Source organism: Bos indicus, chromosome 16 (assembly GCF_029378745.1).
Source record: "Bos indicus isolate NIAB-ARS_2022 breed Sahiwal x Tharparkar chromosome 16, NIAB-ARS_B.indTharparkar_mat_pri_1.0, whole genome shotgun sequence".
Lineage (NCBI taxonomy): Eukaryota > Metazoa > Chordata > Mammalia > Artiodactyla > Bovidae > Bos > Bos indicus.
Window position 1 is genome coordinate 73,108,328 of NC_091775.1, and position 18,832 is coordinate 73,127,159.

The window sequence follows — 18,832 nt, forward strand, 5'->3', positions numbered from 1 at the left end:
TAAATTATGTATATCATGGATCCTATTTCTTTGTTGAATATGTGATTTGCAAATCTTTTCTCCAAGTTGTACATAGCTTGTGTTTCTATACTTCTAACAGAGTCTTCTGCAAGGCAAAACTGTTAACTTTTGGTAGTGTCCAATTTATTCATTTTTTTTCTTTCATGTATTGTGCTTTGGGTTCAAGTCTAAAAATACTTTCCTACCCTGGGTCCTAAAGATTTTCTTAAATGTTTTTCTCTGAAATTTCTATAATTTTACATTTAAACCTACAATCCGTTTTGAGATAACTTTTATGTAAGTGTTGGTCACTCATCTGTGTCTGTCTCTTTGTGACCCCTGGGACTGTATGTAACCCACCGGCCTCCTCTGTCCCTAGAATTCTCCAGGCAAGAACACTGGAGTGGGTTGCCATTTCTTTATCCAGGGTATCTTGCTGACCCAGAGATTAAACCTAGGTCTCTTGCATTGTAGGTGATTCTTTACCATCTGAGCCACAAAGGAAGCCCATTTTTTTATGTAAGGTGTAAGATATATTGAGTCTCATTTTTTTTTTCCTGCATGTGAATGTCCTTTGCTCCAACATCACTTATGGAAAAGGCTGTCTTTCCTCCACTGAATTGCTTTCTGCACCACTGTAAAAAATCAGTTGAGTATTTGTGTGGGTCTCCTTCTGGGTTCTCTATCTGTTCCATTAATCTGTGAGTCTATTTTTCTATCAGTATCACACTGTCTTAATTACTTTGCTATATAATAAGTCCTGAAATTGACTAGGCTGATTCCTCCCACTTTATTCTTCTTATTTAAAATTGTTCTATCTATTCCCATTCCTTTGCCTTTCCATATAACTTTTAGAATAATTTTGTGGATATTTACAACTCTTGTTGGCATTTAGATAGAAATTATACTAAACCGGTATACATTTGGAGAGAATGGAAATCTTTAGATGTTGAAGACTTCTAATTTACATGTGTCTCCATTTATTTATATCTTCTCTAATCTCTTTAGTCAGATGTTTTGCTTTTGTTTTTGTTTTGGCATAAAGTTCTGTATGTTTTATTATACCTGTGTGCTCAATCACTCAATCATGTCTGACTCTTTGTGACCCCACGGACTGTAGCCTGCCAGACTCCTGTGTCCATGGAATTTTCCAGGCAAGAATGGTGGAACAGGTTGCATTTCCTACTCCAGGGGATCTTCCCAACTCAGGGATCCAACCTGGGTCTCCTACATCTCCTGCATTGGCAGGTGGATTCTTTACCACTGAGCCACCTGGGAAGCTTATTATACCTGTACTTAAGTGTTTTTTTGAGTGATTATAAATGATATTGTATAACACTGGTCTTCATTTCTAGTGTAAGAAATATGATGAGTTTTGTATGCTTATCTTATGTGACCTTGCTGAACTCACTCACTAACTCTAGGAGTTTGAATGTAGATTCCTTGAGGAGTTTGAATGTAGATTCCTTGGGATATTCTATGTATCCCATTATGTCATTTGCAAATAGGAATATTTTTATTTCCTTCTACCAAATCTGAATGCCTTTTATTCCTTTTCTTTTTCTTTTTGCTCTCTTTCTCTCTCTCTTTTTTGCCTATTGCAGAGGCAGCACTATATTGAATAAGAGTAGTGAAAGCTGATATTTTCCCTTGTTCTTAATGTTAGGGGGAAAGGTTTCAGTTTTTGACCATTAAATATGATGTTAGCTCTAGGTTTTTATAGATGCTATTTATCAAGTTGAAGAAAATTTCCTCTATTCCTATTTCTTTCTGAGTTTTTATCATGAATAAATGTTGAATATTGTCAAATTTTTTTTTATTACACTGATTCATTTTTCAATATTGAATTTGCTTTCCAGCCTTGGAATTTTCCCATTTGGTCATTCTTTTTATATATTGCTGAATTCTATTTGTTACTGTTTGTTAAGGATTTTTGCAGCTCTATTTATGAGTGATATTAGTCTGTAGTTGTCTTTTTTGATACTGTCTTTGTCTGGGTTTGGAATCAGAGTAATACTAGCTTCACAAAATGAATTGAGAAGTATTCCTTTTACTTTTGTTTTCTGGAAGAATTGTCATTAATTCTTGGTTAAATTTTGATATCATTAAAACCATCTGGGCCTGGAGATTTCTTTTAGAAGTTTTAAAATTATGAATTCAATTTTCTCATAGTTTATAGGGATATGAATTGTGGTAGTTTGTATTTTTCAAGGACCATTTCATTTAAGTAGTAAATGTTTATGTGTAGAGTTGTTCGTGGCATTCCCTATTATATTTTGCGTGTCCACAGTTTATACTTGTATTTCCTGTTTCATTTCTGATATTGGTAATTTGTGGCTTTTCTTTTTTTTTTTTTCAGTCTTGCTATAGGTTTTATTTATTTTTAAAAATCCCTGATTTTTTTCTATTGTTTTCCTATTGTCAATTTCATTGATTTCTACTCGTTATTTCCTTCCTTCTGCTTGCTGATTTAGTTTTATTTTGCTCTTTTATAAGTTCTTGAGGTGAGAATGCACATTATTGATCTGAGACTTTTTCTTTTTTCTTACGCATATATTTAAGTGCTATATATTCTCCTTTTGGTACTGCTTTAGCAGTATCACACAAATTTTTATATGTTATGTTCTCATTTTCACTGAGTTCAATATATTTTTAAATTTCCCTTGAGACTTCTTCTTTAGATCATAGATTATTTAGCATTGTATTGTTTCCAAGTGTTGGATATTTAGTTCCAAGTATTTGGATATTTTCCTCTTATCTTTCTGTTATTGATTTCTAGTTTGATTCTATTATAGTCAGAGAATACACCTTGTGTGATTTAAATTCTGTTAAATTTGTCAAGGTTTGTTTTGTGGACCAGTGTATGGTCTGTCTTGAATAATGTTCCATGTGCACTCGAATAGAACGTGTATTCTGCAAATTCTTCTTGGGTGGAGCGTTTTATAAATGTTGATTATGTTCTGTTGGCTGAGATCGTCATTGAGTTCTTCTATATCCTTGCTTACTTTCTGTCTGGTTGTTCTATCAGAGGTTGAGAAAGAGGTGTGTAGGTTTGTCTGTTTCATCTTTCAATCAGTTTTCGCTTCACATATGCTTGGAACATTTTTGTTTGGTGCACACGCATTAGGATTTCTAAATCTTGTTGGAGAGTTTACCTTTTATCATCATGTGGTGTGCCTTTCTGTGTCTGTTGTTTAGACTGGGTAATTTCTATTGTTTTGTCTTTAAATTCACTGATTCTTTCCTCTGTCCCCTCCATTCTGCTGTTGATCCCATCCATTGAATTTTGAAAATTAGTTGTCATAGTTTTTGGTATTAAAATTTCTGTTTGGTTTATGTATTCTCTTTTTGGTTGAGACTTTCTGTTTCTTTGCTGTTTCTTTTCTATTTATTTGCTATTTCTGAGACTTTATGTTTTTTAATTTGTTTGTGTCTGTAATTGCCCATTCAAGCATTTTTTTTATGACGGATGTTTGAAAATCTTTGTCAGATATTTCTGACATCTTTATCATCTTGACTCTTGGCATCAACTGATTTTCTGTTTTTCAGTCAGTTTGGTGTTTTCTTGATTCTTGATATAGTGACTGATTTTTTTTGTTGAAATGGCCATTTTGAATATTATATTGTGAGACTCTGGATCTTACTTAAACCTTTGGTTTTAGGTGGCTACTTTTGACACAGATACAGATAGAGGAAGGAGTAGGCATCCTCTCATTTCTACCAGGTTGGGGTAGAAGTCTGAGTTTCCAACTCAGCCTCCACTGACACTTGTTAGGGCTCCTTGTTAGCATAAGAGTAAGAGTTCCCTGCTAAGCTCACATTGAGCCCTCTCTGCATTGTAGTGGTGGTGGGCCTCACTGCTGCTGGGGGAAGTGAAAGGAAGTCCGTGCTCCCTGCAGGGCCTTCTCTGGTAATACTCAAGTAGGAACGAAGTGGAGGCTGCATGCTTCACTACAGACTCAAGAAGGGGGAAATCTCGGCTTCCTAGTAGCCCTTGCTGGCCTAGATGGGAGTGGGGCCACAGGTTTTCTGTTGTGTTTTGACAGGTAGAGCGATTATCATCTAAAGTTTTCTGTCTGTTGAGGCCCCCTTCCCAGTTTTTCTGCTAGAGAGACTGGGCTTTTATTGGGACTCTTTTTGTCTACACCCACTGATATTTCCATGTTGCTGCCTTCTTCAGCTCTAAGTCTAGGAATTTATGAGGCAGAAAATAAAGCCTGAGAATTCACCACTGTTATTCCTAGCCAGTTTGCTTTCCTTTCTCCACCATTCAGAATAGTTTAATGTTTGTTTAATGTAATGTTTTTAGTTTTTTCAATGTCTAGAACTTTTCAAGGTACTTAGAGTAAGGAATCAGGCTTTCCAGGTGGCTCAGTGGTAAAGAATCCGCCTCCCAATTCAGGAGATGCAGGGAACGTGGATTGGGTCCCTGGGTCAGGATGATCCTCTGGAGTAGGAAATGGCAACCTGCTCCAGTATTCTTGCCTGGAGAATTCCATGGACAGAGGAGCCTGGTGGGCTACAGCTGATAGGATTGCAAAGGGTCGGACAAGACTGAGTGACTGACCATGCTGATCAGAGTGAGGAATAGGGAAAAGTATGTCTACTCCATATTTCTGAAAGCAGAAGGCTCATTCAGTTTGCTTTTACTTGTTTTATTCTAACAGGCCAATCACTTTTCCTACCTGAGGTCTCAGGTCTGAGTATCCTTAATCAAACTTATGTAAGTTGCTTCCCATGGGGAAGGAAAGTTAAAATCCCAAAGAGCTCTGTGCATTGGTGGGACGGGTAGAAACAGTTTTCATACCCCAACTACACACTGGGCCCTCTGTGAATTTATAGCTTTCTTTTTCTCACCTTTAAGGCTTGGGGCCAACCAGAGGGGGACCAGAGATATTCATATTATTTCACATTCATTAAGGGATCTTTTGAGCTTCCCTGGTAGCTCAGCTCTGTAAAGAATCCACCTGCAATAGGTCGGGATTCCTGGGTCGGGAAGATCCCCTGGAGAAGGGATAGGCTACCCACTCCAGTATTCCAGGGCTTCCCTGGTGGCTCAGATGGTAAAGAATCTGCCTACAATGTGGAAGACCTGGGTTCGATCCCTAGGTTGGGAAGATCCCCTGGAGGAGGACATGGCAATCCACTCCAGTATTCTTACCTGGAGAATCCCCATGGATAGAGGAGCCTGGTGGGCTACAGTCCATGGGGTCACAGTCAGACACGACTGAGTGACTAAGCACAGCACAGCACAAGGGATCTTTATCCTCTAGAGGTACAAAGACGTTCCCATGACACAAGGGGAAGTTTCACCTAGGTGTTTCTAAGAACCACGTAAGTGCCACAGAGGAGCAGCTGGGGGACGTGTATGGTGGGTCCCTTCCAACTTGGCCTGGCTTCTAAAAGCAGAGCTTCTTGCCTTTGATTATTGAGGGTGAGAACCATGCTCAATACTTTCTTGGAGCCAGGCTTCTCTATACTTCATTGTTTACTGAATCTGATTCCTCAAAAGCCTGTTATTTAGGGAAATATAATCTTGCTGTGGAGCAGCACATGTTTTTAATCCAGCTGGATCTCCTTTGGGATCCTGGTCCCATCTTTTGCTAGCTGTATGACCGTGAAGCTCAGTCATTCACTTAAAAATCGTCCTGTACTGCCCACTGTGGGCCAGTCACTGTGCTGTGTTTTGGGAATAAAGTAGTGAGTACCCCTTCTCCCTTTTCTTTACTTTCCAGCCAATAGCAAGTCCAGTTGGTTTTACTTCAAAAATATATCCAAAATTAGATTACTTTTCTCCATCACCCTATCTTTCCCCCAGACTATAATAGTAAATTCTCTGATTCTCTTCTTCCCTCTAATCCTCTGCCTCAATTTATTCTTTCATAAACACGCATCTGATTATTACTTTCTTACTCAGGACCCTCCAGTTACACTCAGACATACTGAGAATAAAATCCAACACCTCCCTGTGGCCCTCTAGGGCCTGCGTGGTCTGGTTTCTGCTTCCCCGTCGAGTTGGCTAGCATCCCTTTCCCTCTCGTTTAGTATGCGTTAGTCATACCAGACTTTCTTCCTTTCCTTAAAATATCTCACTTGTCCTACCCTGAGGCCATTACACCAGTTATCTTCTCTATCTTGGATACTTTTCATTCAAAGTTCGAATGACTGGTGTCTTGCTTTCCTTCAGGTTTTAGTCCAAACGCTCTCTTTGTCCTGGTCCTCAAGTCACATTCTATCAAAACACTGTGTGTCCCGCAGCCTCTAACTTTTTGAAAGTAAAATTTCATTGTACATAGTTTTATTGGAATACAGTCACAATCATTTGATTAAAATTTGTCAGTAGAGAAATTTAATGATACTTTAAATTTTTTTTTACAAGTACTCCGATTTATTTTCTAGGTATTTTATATATGTTGTCTAATTTATACCTGACAGCAACCTGTGATGAAGTTATTGTTATCATCATTATTATAAAACACTTATTCTTTATTAGCCACTATTTTAAGCTCTGTGGGTATCCCTACTGGCTCAGTGGTAAAGAATCCACCTGCAATGCAGGAGACGAGCTTTTGATCCCTGGGTCAGGAATATCCCCTGGAGAAGGAAATGGCAACTCAGTTCAGTATTCTTGCCTGGAGAATCCCATGGACAGAGGAGCCTGGTGGGCTACAGACCATGGGGTTGCAAAAGAGTCGGACACAACTTAGCAATTAAACAAAAATAACAGCAGCAATTTTAAGCTCTATGCATATATTAACATATTTAATCATTGCAGCAACCCCATGAGGTAGGTACTATTGTTGTCCACATTTTCTTTTTTTTAAATTAATTTTTATTGGTGTATAGTTGATTTACAATGTTGTGTTAATTTCTTCTGTACAGCAAAGTGATTCAGTTATATGTAAACATATATCCACTCTATTTATCTCTTCTTACAATTTGATATTGTCTTGATTTGTCTACTAGACTGACCTCTCCAAGAACAAGAATCATGCTGTTTCCTTCACTGCTATTTGCCCAGTGTCTAGAACAATTCTGGTGACAAAGTAATCAATATTTGTTGAGTAAAGTTGCTTAATTCTCTTGTGTCCCAGTCTCTCTCTTGTGACATGGAATAATAGCTAGCTAATCAAACAAGGTTGTATTTAGAATTGTGAGGTAATCACTGTATGTGAGGTACTTAGTATATTTATTGTTTCATTATGATCGTTTATATTACAGCGCTCACTCTATTCTCCCATAGTCCTCCAGTTCCTGTTTTTGTACCTCCTGATCCGTCTGGAACGTCATGAGTGTTTGTCCATGACAGAGGCTGGCTGGTCTGACGCTCGCAATGAAATCCTCACTTAGTTCTCTCTTGGCTGTGTTTTTCCTCACAGGTTCTGCAGCTGGGCTCAGACATCCTTCCCCAGTACAAGCAAGAGGCACCAAAGACTCCCCCGCACATCATCTTACACTACTGCGTTTTTAAGACCACGTGGGACTGGATCATCCTGATCCTAACCTTCTACACAGCCATCCTGGTTCCTTACAACGTCTCCTTTAAAACCAGGCAGAACAACGTGGCCTGGCTGGTTGTGGACAGCATCGTGGATGTCATTTTTTTGGTGGACATTGTGCTGAATTTTCACACCACTTTTGTTGGACCCGCTGGGGAGGTGATTTCTGACCCCAAACTCATTCGCATGAACTACCTGAAGACGTGGTTTGTGATTGACCTTCTGTCCTGTTTGCCCTATGACGTCATCAACGCTTTTGAGAACGTGGATGAGGTTAGTGCCTTTATGGGTGATCCAGGGAAGATTGGTTTTGCTGATCAGATTCCACCACCCCTGGAGGGGAGAGAGAGTCAGGTACATCCCTCAAATCTCAGACCTTGTTGTCGTGTCTTTAAGTTAATTGTGGATGCTCAACAGAAGAGTACTTGAATGGGTGGGAATTAGTACGATTGGTGTCTGAAACAGAGGGAGCATGATGCTTGGTCAGTATCCCTGCCTGCTGCTCTTGTCCTTTGGACGTGTGGAGAACCCTGCATGTCAGTGGATGGGTGTGGAGGAGACCAGAGGCTTCTCACTCACTCCATGTGGAGTGCAAGCTGCTGGTTTGGGAGGTGGGGCTGCGGAAGCAGGCATGCATTGCCGCTGCACTGCTGACTCTTACACTTGGTATGCAATCGCTGAATGCCTATCTACTGATTATTCTCATCATGGGGACTTTTCTGTTTTCTGCTGCTGACCTTTGGCTGTTTCAAAACTAATTAACTCTTGAAATCAGAGATGCTACTCTCCCCTAAGATTGCTTGCCTTTATTTTTCCTTTTTCTCTGGTAAATGTTGGGAAACCATGAGTTGATTCCTCTCTAAAATGACTTTTGCAGGTGACCAATGGCATTCAATTGTCCATGCTGTCCCTTGCCTAAATTTGCTGAGGTAGTCAGGCTGTGGTTACATCGGACTCTTGTGGTTAAGTCAGGCAAGAGGAGAGTGTTACTGGACTACACTGCTTTGGGTTGTTATGGGAGGAATTAAAAGAAGATAAATGCTCTGAAACAGGCTAAAATCAGGACATGCTTAAAGAGTCAGTGAATGGGTGCTAGGACATGTTGCAGCAGGAAGGGGCCGCTCGGCCGGCTAAAGTGATTTTCTCCATTAAAAAAAGCAACGGTGTCACATCACGGCAAAGGAAAATGTCAGATTCTTATCTAGTTTGAGTGTTCTGTGAGAATTGATATATTTTTTCCCTACCCTTCAGTTGACACTTTATGGCAGTACACCTGGTAAGTCAGTCTTCAGCCTCAGATAGCAGTGGCCCTCACTGCCTCAGATTGCGGAGGGTCCCAGAGGTCTCAGTGTGGCTGTGCTGCTGTCTGGATGGGTCATCAGGAAGTCATTGGGAGGCTGAAGCGAGGCGAGATATGCTCTCAGGGCTAAAGGGCTAGTAGGACTCAGCCTTGACATAGTGGGAAGGGACAGCCAGTTCCCTGCCAGGATAACGGGGCCTGCCAGTGACCCAACGTCTTGGTGGTGGCATACCTTCACCTTCACATCAGTACCAGCAGTGGGCGAGGATTCCAGCCCCTGCCTGAGAATCCAACTTCCTACTGTTTGCTCTCCAGTGAAGGGGAACTGGTGTTCAGATGCTCCAGACTCAGAACAGTCCCTGTTTTCATCTGTGTGGTGTCTTTTAATAGACTTTAAAATCCTGAGAAATAATGCTTTGTGTGGATTTTGTAGGGGGATTAAATGAGTTGAGGCTGATCATTTAGAAGAGTGAAATCATCCCTAAAGTGAATGTTGGGATTCTTAAATGTGAATTTTAGTACACGTTGGGAGTGCTATTTTTCTCTGTGAGTACATTTCTAGCAAATTTTATGTTAGTTAGCGAGGAAAATATGATCATTTTGGCTTAGATGATTTAACTGATTATTTCAACCTAAAAGAGCTTCTTATGCACATATGGGAAATGAGTTTTAACTTTAAAAATACTGGTTGAGTTTTAAAAATAAACCATTTGCTATTTACAGCAATGGCATTGAAATTTTGCAGATAAATAGAACAGTTTTTGGCTTCTGTAGTCTCTTACTAAACACTGGCAGAGCTGTAAACACATATGTAAACGTGTCGAGATTACCTTGTAGGTGAGCAGAGCATAGAGCTTCTTCCCATGCACGGTGTATGTTGGGTTAGAATTCCTTTGCCATTAGTTGTGAGTACCCTTGACATGGTTTCTGGTGTCCAGATTCGTGAAATCTGTTGTAGATAGGGAAATTATAATTTCTCTGTGATCAGTCCCTCAGTCTTGTCCGACTCTTTGCAACCCCATGGACTATAGCCCTCTAGGCTTCTCGGTTCATGGGATCTTCTAGGCAAGAATACTGGAGCTGGTTGCAATTTCCTACTCCAGGGGATCTTCCTGACCCAGGGATCGAACCCACATCTCTTGTGGCTCCTGCATTGGTGGGTGAATTCTTTACCAATGAGCCACCTGGGAAGCCATAATTTCTTTATAGCTTTTTATTAATAGTTGGCAAAGGGTTTTAGCATTAAAGTTCTTACAACTGTGTCTTGATCATGGACAATAACATGAACATTAAGAGGTTATAGTTATGATTTGCTTCTGTAAAGACTTGACTCTATATTTGATAACTCCTTTCAGAGCTTTGGCTCACACCTGAAATAAAACCTTTCTGTAATAAATAGTTACGGTAGAGTCGGGGAAACACAAGAATACTGAAGATTTGGCTGCTGGCCCTCTTAGTCTCCCCTATAAGGACAGCTGGGAACCTTGTGCACGTCATTTAGCCTTTCTGGATTCCAGTTTTCCTAGCTGCAGCTAGGGGATGATACCCCCTCAACTGCCTGAATGCATGGCATTTGGGCTGTGGATTTGAGTTCCCTGTCAGTTGCAAAACCTGGTGAGTTCAGAATCCCTGGTGTTAGTCTCACCTCCAGACTTTCTGTAAAAATGAGAGACTCAGCACTGACTTCCTATCTTTGGTGGAAGCTGGAGGAAGGTAGGGTGGGAAGAGGATATTTAGCAGGTTGCTCAGACAGTAAAGTGTCTGCCTGCAATGTGGGAGACCTGGGTTTGATCCCTGGGTCGGGAAGATCCCCTGGAGAAGGAAATGGCAACCCACTCCAGTACTCTTGCCTGGAAAATTCTATGGATGGAGGAGCCTGGTGGACTACAGTCCATGGGGTTGCAGAGTCGGACACAACTGAGCAACATCCCTTTCTTTTCATGATAAGTAGACCTACTGGAGGTCAGAGCCCAGTAGAACTGTCATATGGTTTAACCTTCTTAACTCACAAACAGAACAGAGAAGAATCACAAGGGGACTCATTATTACTGTGACCATATGATTTGCTGCACCATCTTGAATGAGTCATATTCCCTGGGTCTGTTCCGTGACAGTTTTGGTAAAATAGGGAGAAAACACAGAAGGATATTATTGAGTCAGAACTGACCGAGAAGTTCCTGATGTGTGTGGTTCACCCTTGGCTTGGTTGTTGTCATGGGGAGGCTGGGTATTGGGTACCAAGAGATGGGAAGCTGCAGTTTCCCTGAGGCAGGTGGGTTGGTGATGAGATGGGCAGTTTAAGATGCTCACCAAGGGATAGCACCATTTTCCAGGCACAGGCCTTTGTCTTAAAAGGCACCATTAAATCAGTGGGCACGAAGGGCTGCTGGCGCTCGGGTTGGAGAGGCCATGAAGGGCACCCCACCTGTTGAACCTGGGTTCGGTTCAGTTCAGTTCAGTCACTGAGTCATGTCCGACTCTTTGCGACCCCATGAATCTCAGCATGCCAGGCCTCCCTGTCCATCACCAACTCCTGGAGTTCACTCAAACTCATGTCCATCAAGTTGGTGATGCCATCCAGCCATCTCATCCTCCGTTGTCCCCTTCTCCTCCTGCCCCCAATCCCTCCCAGCATCAGGATGAGGTGGCCAAAGTATTGGAGTTTAAGTTTCAGCATCAGTCCTTCCAATGAACACCCAGGACTGATCTCCTTTAGAATGGACTGATTGGATCTCCTTGCAGTCCAAGGGACTCTCAAGAGTCTTCTCCAACACCCCAGTTCAAAAGCATCAATTCTTCGGTGCTCAGCTTTCTTCACAGTCCAACTCTCACATCCATACATGACCACTGGAAAAACCATAGCCTTGACTAGACGGACCTTTGTTGGCAAAGTAATGTCTCTGCTTTTGAATATGCTATCTAGGTTGGTCATAACTTTCCTTCCAAGGAGTAAGCGTCTTTTAATTTTATGGGTGCAGTCACCATCTGCCATGATTTTGGAGCCCCCCAAAATAAAGTCAGCCACTGTTTCCACTGTTCCCCCAATTATTTCCCATGAAGTGATGGGACCAGATGTCATGATCTTTGTTTTCTGAATGTTGAGCTTTAAGCCAACTTTTTCACTCTCCTCTTTCACTTTCATCAAGAGGCTTTTGAGTTCCTTTTCACTTTCTGCCATAAGGGTGGTATCATCTGCATATCTGAGGTTATTGATATTTCTCGCAGCAATCTTGATTACAGCTTGTGCTTCCTCCAGCCCAGCGTTTCTCATGATGTACTCTGCATGTAAGTTAAATAAGCAGGGTGACAATATACATCCTTGACGTACTCCTTTTCCTATCTGGAACCAGTCTTTTGTTCCATGTCCAGTTCTAACTGTTGCTTCCTGACCTGCATACAGGTTTCTCAAGAGGCAGATCAGGTGGTCTGGTATTCCGTTCTCTTTCAGAATTTTCCACAGTTTATTGTGATCCACACAGTCAAAGACTTTGGCATAGTCAATAAAACAGAAATAGATGTTTTTCTGGAACTCTCTTACGTTTTCGATGATCCAGTGGATGTTGGCAATTTGATCTCTGGTTCCTCTGCCTTTTCTAAAACCAACTTGAACATCTGGAAGTTGATGGTTCACGTATTGGTGAAGCCTGGCTTGGAGAATTTTGAGCATTATTTACTAGCGTATGAGATGAGTGCAATTGTGCAGTAGTTTGAGCATTCTTTGGCATTGCCTTTCTTTGGGATTGGAATGAAAACTGACCTTTTCCAGTCCTGTGGCCACTGCTGAGTTTTCCAAATTTGCTGGCATATTGAGTGCAGCACTTTCACAGCGTCATCTTTCAGGATTTGGAATAGCTCAGCTGGAACCTGGGTTAGGTGGGGGAAATGGCTTCACTAGAAGAGTTCTGAGTAATTCACTATACGTTGTCTTCTTCCCCAGGCTCTGCTGTGGGGTTGCTCATCTAAGACTAGAGAGTGGGGAGAAATAGGGAATTATTGATTCATTTCTCATAAACAATAATGGAACAGACCTCTCTCTCGTGTCCTCTTAATTATGCCAATGGAATTGTGTTGCAGTGGAGACCACCAGGGAAGCAGCAGATGGGCAGTGGGGGCTTTGCCATCTGTGTGTGTAGGGGTTAGGGTATAGATGTGGGTACTGGGGAGAGGGCTCTTAAAGTGAAAGGATTGGGCCTTCCCAAACCTTGGGTCAAGAAATTAGGTTAAAAAGCCAGCAATTGTGAATTCAGCCGTGTTTGGATGGAGCCCACCTCATGGTTTAAGCCACACAAGCATTTTGCTCCAGCTTGGTTCACTTATGTAGATGGCCTATGTTTGCGTCATTCTCCAGTCTGTTGGTAATCATCTGTTTTGGAGGCCGTTTGGGAAAATGTTTGCGCATTAGTTAAACTGGTGAGAGGACAGGAGGTCTGGAAACGGAGTAAGTGGAAGCTCGGAATGGGTGTGCTAGAGCGAAAGCCCGGTGGGTCTCTTTCAAGCACGTAGTGCAGTGGACCCCGACCTTTCGAGCACCAGGGACTGGTTTCCTGGAAGACACTCTTTCCATGGACCAGTGTTGCAGGGCAGGGGGGCTGGTTTGGGGATGGTCCTTATAAGGAGTGAGCAGTCTAGATCCCTCTCGTGGACAGGTCACAGGAGGGTTCACGCTTCTATAAGAATCTAACGCCACTGCTGATCAGACAGGAGCTGGGGCTCAGCGGGTAATGCGAGTAATGGGGAGCGGTTGTAAATACAGGTGAAGCTTCGCTGGCTGGCCTGCCGCTGTTCACCTCCTGCTATGTGGCCAGGTTCCTCATTGGCCACTGACTGCTACCTCGTCCATGGTTGGGGACCCTTAACTTAGTGGATTATTGCCCTGGTATGTGTCATGGGTTAAAGATAGAATTATTATTCACAAAACATAAGGAATCCTAATTTTACTGCCAGTGGAGTGCAGAAGTGCAAACAGCCGATGGAGCCAATTGTGCTCCCACCCGGGTTACAATTCTGGTGCCCTGAGGCCTGGGGCCAAGAGCTTCCTTCTGTCCCTGGCCCTGCAACCTCAGACAGAAGCACCACCAGCTAGGGCCGGTCACAGATGACACTTGCCGAGAGCACATGGATGATGTTCACCCAGAGCAGAGGAGGACCGAGGCATGCTGATGGAAAGATAACGGCACTGATAGCGACTCCCCTTCATCTAGAGCATCTACCTTTCCAAAACGCTTTCACACAGATCGCCTTTTTTATTATTGAAATATAGGTGACCTACCATATTATGTTAGTTTCAGGTGTAGTCCATAGTAGTTTGACATTTGCAAACATTATAAAATGTTCACTGTGCTAAATCTAGTAACTGTCTGTCCTCGTACAAAGTTTTTATATTATTGACCATATTCTTTGTTGTGCAGAGGGTCTTTGTTTCAGCTCTGTGGTGGTAAAGAAACTGCACTTAACTGAGGGGAAGTTGACTTGTCGGCTTCCAGCTGTGCAAACTTACAGAAGTCATTTCATCTCCTTGGACTTCACTTACCTCACCTGTAAGATGGGTCCATTTCAACTTGAACCTTCTGTGGCTCTAGGGAAGATTATCCCTGCTTTGCAGATGAGGGGAAAGGGCCAGGTTGTCCAGAGAGTAAAACTGGACTCTGGTCTCATAACTCCTAGGTCTGTGCTTTTCCCTGCAAGTCATGCTGCCTTATCAGAGATCTGGAGACAGAATGAGCCAAGCAGTGTGTGCTATTCTCAAGTCCTTCCGTGAATCATTCCCAACTTGGCCCCTTCTGCCTGCCCCCCACCCCACCTCCAAGGGGTGAGAGGTCCGAGTGGTCAGCCTGGGTGACCCTAAACTGAGATCCCTAGTGCATATGCGTAGGGCTGGGCGGTGAGCGTGGGGTCGGAAGTAACTCTAAAGGGCTGGTTGCCTGTCCTCCTTCTCTCTCCTTGGCGGATGGGCCAAGGTTCTTCTAGGATCACTATTCCTAGCTTTTCTGTGATTTCCTTATCACTGAAGCTGAAATCAAATTGGATCTATGTACACAGATCATCCTGTTGATTTGTAGTTTTCAGGCCTTACCTGTGGTTTCTATTTAGGTGGATGGACACTGGTTCAATTCCCATATAGGTGACACCTCTTGTCCAGCTGAAACCTCAGAGGAAGCTGTTGGCTGAATGTCATGAAATGACTGAGAGTTTTCTATCCTAGACGTTCAGCAATACACTGTGTGGATGTACTATAATTTGTTTATGTATTTCCCTGTGGTTTACCATAGCAATTATTTTTTTATTAATAGACTATTTTTCAGAGGAGTTTAGGTTTATAGAAGTAGAAAGACTACCTTCACCACCGGCAGATGCCCTGTTATTAACACCTCGCATGCGTGTAGTACACTGGTTACGGCCAGTGTGCTCAGTCACATTGTTGTGTCTGACTCTGCGACCTTATGGATTGTAGCCCACCAGGCTCCTCTGTCCATGGGATTCTCCAGGCAAGAATACTGGACTAGGTTGCCACTTCCTACTCCAGGGGATCTTCCCGACCCAAGGATCAAAGCTGCACTTCCTGTGTCTCCTGCATTGCATGCAGATTCTTTATCTGCCATTGGGGAAGCCCCATTATGGCCAATACGATGCATCGTTATCAGCTGAAGTCCAGAGTTTCCATTAGGGGTCACTCTTTGCAGTGTACATTTTCTGGGTTTTAACAGATGGATAATACATGTGTCCACCATTGTGTATCATACAACAGTTTCACTGCCCTAAACATCTCTGTGTTCCACCTGTTCATCCCATCCTTCTCTCTAACTATTGGCAACTGCTTTCTACTGTCTCTATCGTTTTACCTTTTCCACAGTGTCATAATCTTGGGATCATGTAATATGTAGCCTTTTCAGATGGGCTTCTTTCACTTAGAAATAAGGCCTTAAGTTTCCTCCATGTATTTTGGGGACTTCAGATAGCTTATTTCTTTTTATTTCTGAATAATATTCCATTGTATGGATGTAGTATAATTTATGTATTTCACAACAACAACAAAATAGCTATTAAAAAACTCTGTTATTGATAGCATTGGTTATTTAGGCCTGATCAACACAGGCCTGCTCCTGGGCTTTCCTCCTCCTGTGGATCCCTGGAACATGGAGAGTATGGAAGAGCTGAGACACTGGCATGCAGACCAGCCCATCTCAGCAGCCTATGGTGTCTCCTGGATAAAAACTGAAAATATTTAACTCAAGCTATTATGTCTAATGGGCTTCCCAGGTGGCTCAAGTGGTAAAGAATCTGCCTTCTCAAAGCAGGAGACACAGGAGATGTGGTTTTGCTGCCTGGGTCAGGAAGATCCCTGGAGGAGGAAATGGCAACTCACTCCGTTATTCTTGCCTGAAAAATCCCATGGACAGAGGAGCCTGGTGGGCCACAATCTGTGGGATTGCAAAAGAATCAGACACGACTTAGCGACTAAACAATAGCAACAACAAAATTGTGTCTATTAATACAACAGACAAACCCGAAATTGTATGATAGTACCCTCATATTTCATACACTTTTCCTTGGCATTTCTATCTTTTGTGTTTGTGCTGAGTAACCCCCCATTTCTACCATCCATTTATTTTGGCAAAAGGAAGACAAAACCAGACACCTTGTAGTTTCATCTAAGTGTTTTGTTTGTGGCAGGAAGTGCTGTTGTGGGGTGTGTTTCTCTTCTGATGATGGGGACTTGCCAGCAGTGGCCAGTGGCTGGGGTCGCCTTCAGTGACGATATCAGTTACTACTGTTGTCATGCTGGAATATTGCCATTTCTCCCCTCTCACCTGTGAGGGCAAGTCAGCATAGAATGTTTCCTCTTATTTTAATTAAAAAGATCAGTCTTCTTCCTGACTTGTGTTCACAGTATGTCAAGGATTATGGAGGTTCCGTGGCTGTTGATCAAGCAGAGGCTCCAAACAGAAGGGCAGGCTATAGGTGTTTTATCCTACACAGACAACTGAATCATCCTCACCCCTTGGGGCATGCATGGGGGACCAGGGCAGTGGCTAGGGGGAGCATTTTAAAGGGAACAAGTTAATCCTGGATGGCTTCCTGGAAGCGGTGATTTACTATGAAACTGTGATTCCAGAGCTTTAAATAGCATAAAAACTTAGTGATGCTCTGAGAGCATTGTACATTGGAGCAAAACAGACTCGACAGATGTGCCTGACTCACCTCTGCTCACACATTGTCCTTTCTTCCCCCTCGCCCCCCAGTCTCTTTTTTGGCCAACCCCAGTTCTACTTTTAATTCTCTACCAACATTTCTTCGAATCTTGTTTAGGGTCCTGTCCTGCGCTTAGTCACCCGGTTGTGTCTGACTCTTTGTGACCCCATGGACTGTATCCCACCAGGCTCTTCCATCCATGGAGATTTTCCAGGCAAGAATACTGGAGTGGGTTGCCATGCCCTCCTCTAGGAGATCTTCCCAACCCAGGGATCAAACTTCGGTCTGCTGTACTACAGGTGGATTCTTTACTGTCTGAGCCACCAGGGAAGCCCAGTAAAGGTTATTTGAACACAAGCATTGTGATACCACAACAGTAGATCTGATAACCCAGGAATACTGAGTGGGTAGCCTTTCCCTTCTCCAGGGGATCTTCCCAACCCAGGAATTGAACCAGGGTCTCCTGCCATTGCAGGCAGATTCTTTACCAGCTGAGCTATCGGGGAAGCCCCTGTTGAGGGTGATCTTTCTTTAAAGAAAACTTACTGACTGAGGTGGTAGGGGACAGGGATGCAGCTCTTCAGTCTGCTCGCAGTCTAGTGGGGACCATGGATGACAAACGCCAGCAGAGGATGTGAGAAGGGTCAGCTCAGGGTGTTGTTTCTTGCTGTTGAGGAGCATGTAGCCTGTTGAGAGAAGCTGGAAGGCTTCCTGGAGGAGATGATCGGGGTTAGTCTGATGAGGAGTAAGGAGGAGAGTCTTGTAAGAGGAGCAATCAGGAGCAGAGGGGTGAGCTGTCAGGGACTAGCAAGGTATTCATTACATCCAAAGCAGAAAGTCAGCCCTGGGGAAGGGAGGAAGGTTGAGAGCAGGAGCAAGATAGTGACACAGGGTCTTGCCAAGGAGTTTACATGTTGTCACACAGACAAAAAGAAGCCACCCCGAGTTTCCATTATGTGTGTGACACGATCTGATTTTGATTTTTGAAAGTGTTCCCAGACAGCAGTGGTGAGAATGAGAGGGAAAGGGTCTCCACTTCCACTCCTCCTGTTCTAATGAACTGGCTGCCATCAAGCTGTTACCTCCACCATGGCACTGAGCTGTGGTCATAAATCAAGTAACTGTCCAGAGTTTATTTTTAGACTCTGTGATGTTCCACTGGCTTATTTGTCTATTCTTACAGCAGTACTGTAAGAATAGTACAGTCGGACAACGGTGTCTGACTCTGTGCGACACCATAGACGGCAGCCCACTAGGCTCCTCTGTCCCTGGGATTCTCCAGGCAAGAACACTGGAGTGGGTTGCCATTTCTTTCTCCAATGCATGAAAGAGAAAAGTGAAAGTCAAGTTGCTCAGTCGTGCCCGACTCTTAGCGACCCCATGGACTGCAGCCCACCAGGCTCCTCCGTCCATGGGATTCTCCAGGCAAGAGTACTGGAGTGGGTGCCAGTGCAGTACTACACTGTTAATTGTGATAGCATAATAGTAATTATTAATCAGTTACTGCCTCTGTTTTTTCTCTTCAAGACTGCCCTGTCAATTCTACTGTCTTTGTACATGCACTAAAATTTGAGAGTTAACTTGTTAATCTCCACCCCCCCTCAAAAAAACACCCCAAACCAAAATCTTGTAGGGGTTTTGAATGGGATGATACTGAATACAAAAACCAATTTGGAGAGAATGAAAATCTTAAAATTGTGTTTTCTAATTTATGACCATCAACCAGTCATATGTTTGGGTCTTCCTTAAATTTCTCTTAGTATCTAGTGGTTTTCAGCATCAGTGTCTTACACATTTCTTAAAATGCTGTTGTTAAACTTATTCCTAGATATCTGATGTTTTC

At 42.8% G+C, this 18,832-nt stretch overlaps 1 protein-coding gene across 1 annotated transcript in view; it reads left to right on the forward strand.

Annotated features, from left to right (window-relative positions):
• The window catches only part of KCNH1 (potassium voltage-gated channel subfamily H member 1), a 441,878-nt gene that overhangs the window by 94,233 nt on the left and 328,813 nt on the right, over nucleotides 1-18,832 (forward strand). The window contains exon 6 of the mRNA XM_070768644.1: nucleotides 7,380-7,772. Coding sequence (XP_070624745.1) covers nucleotides 7,380-7,772 — 393 coding nt within the window. The remainder of the gene's footprint in view (nucleotides 1-7,379; nucleotides 7,773-18,832) is intronic.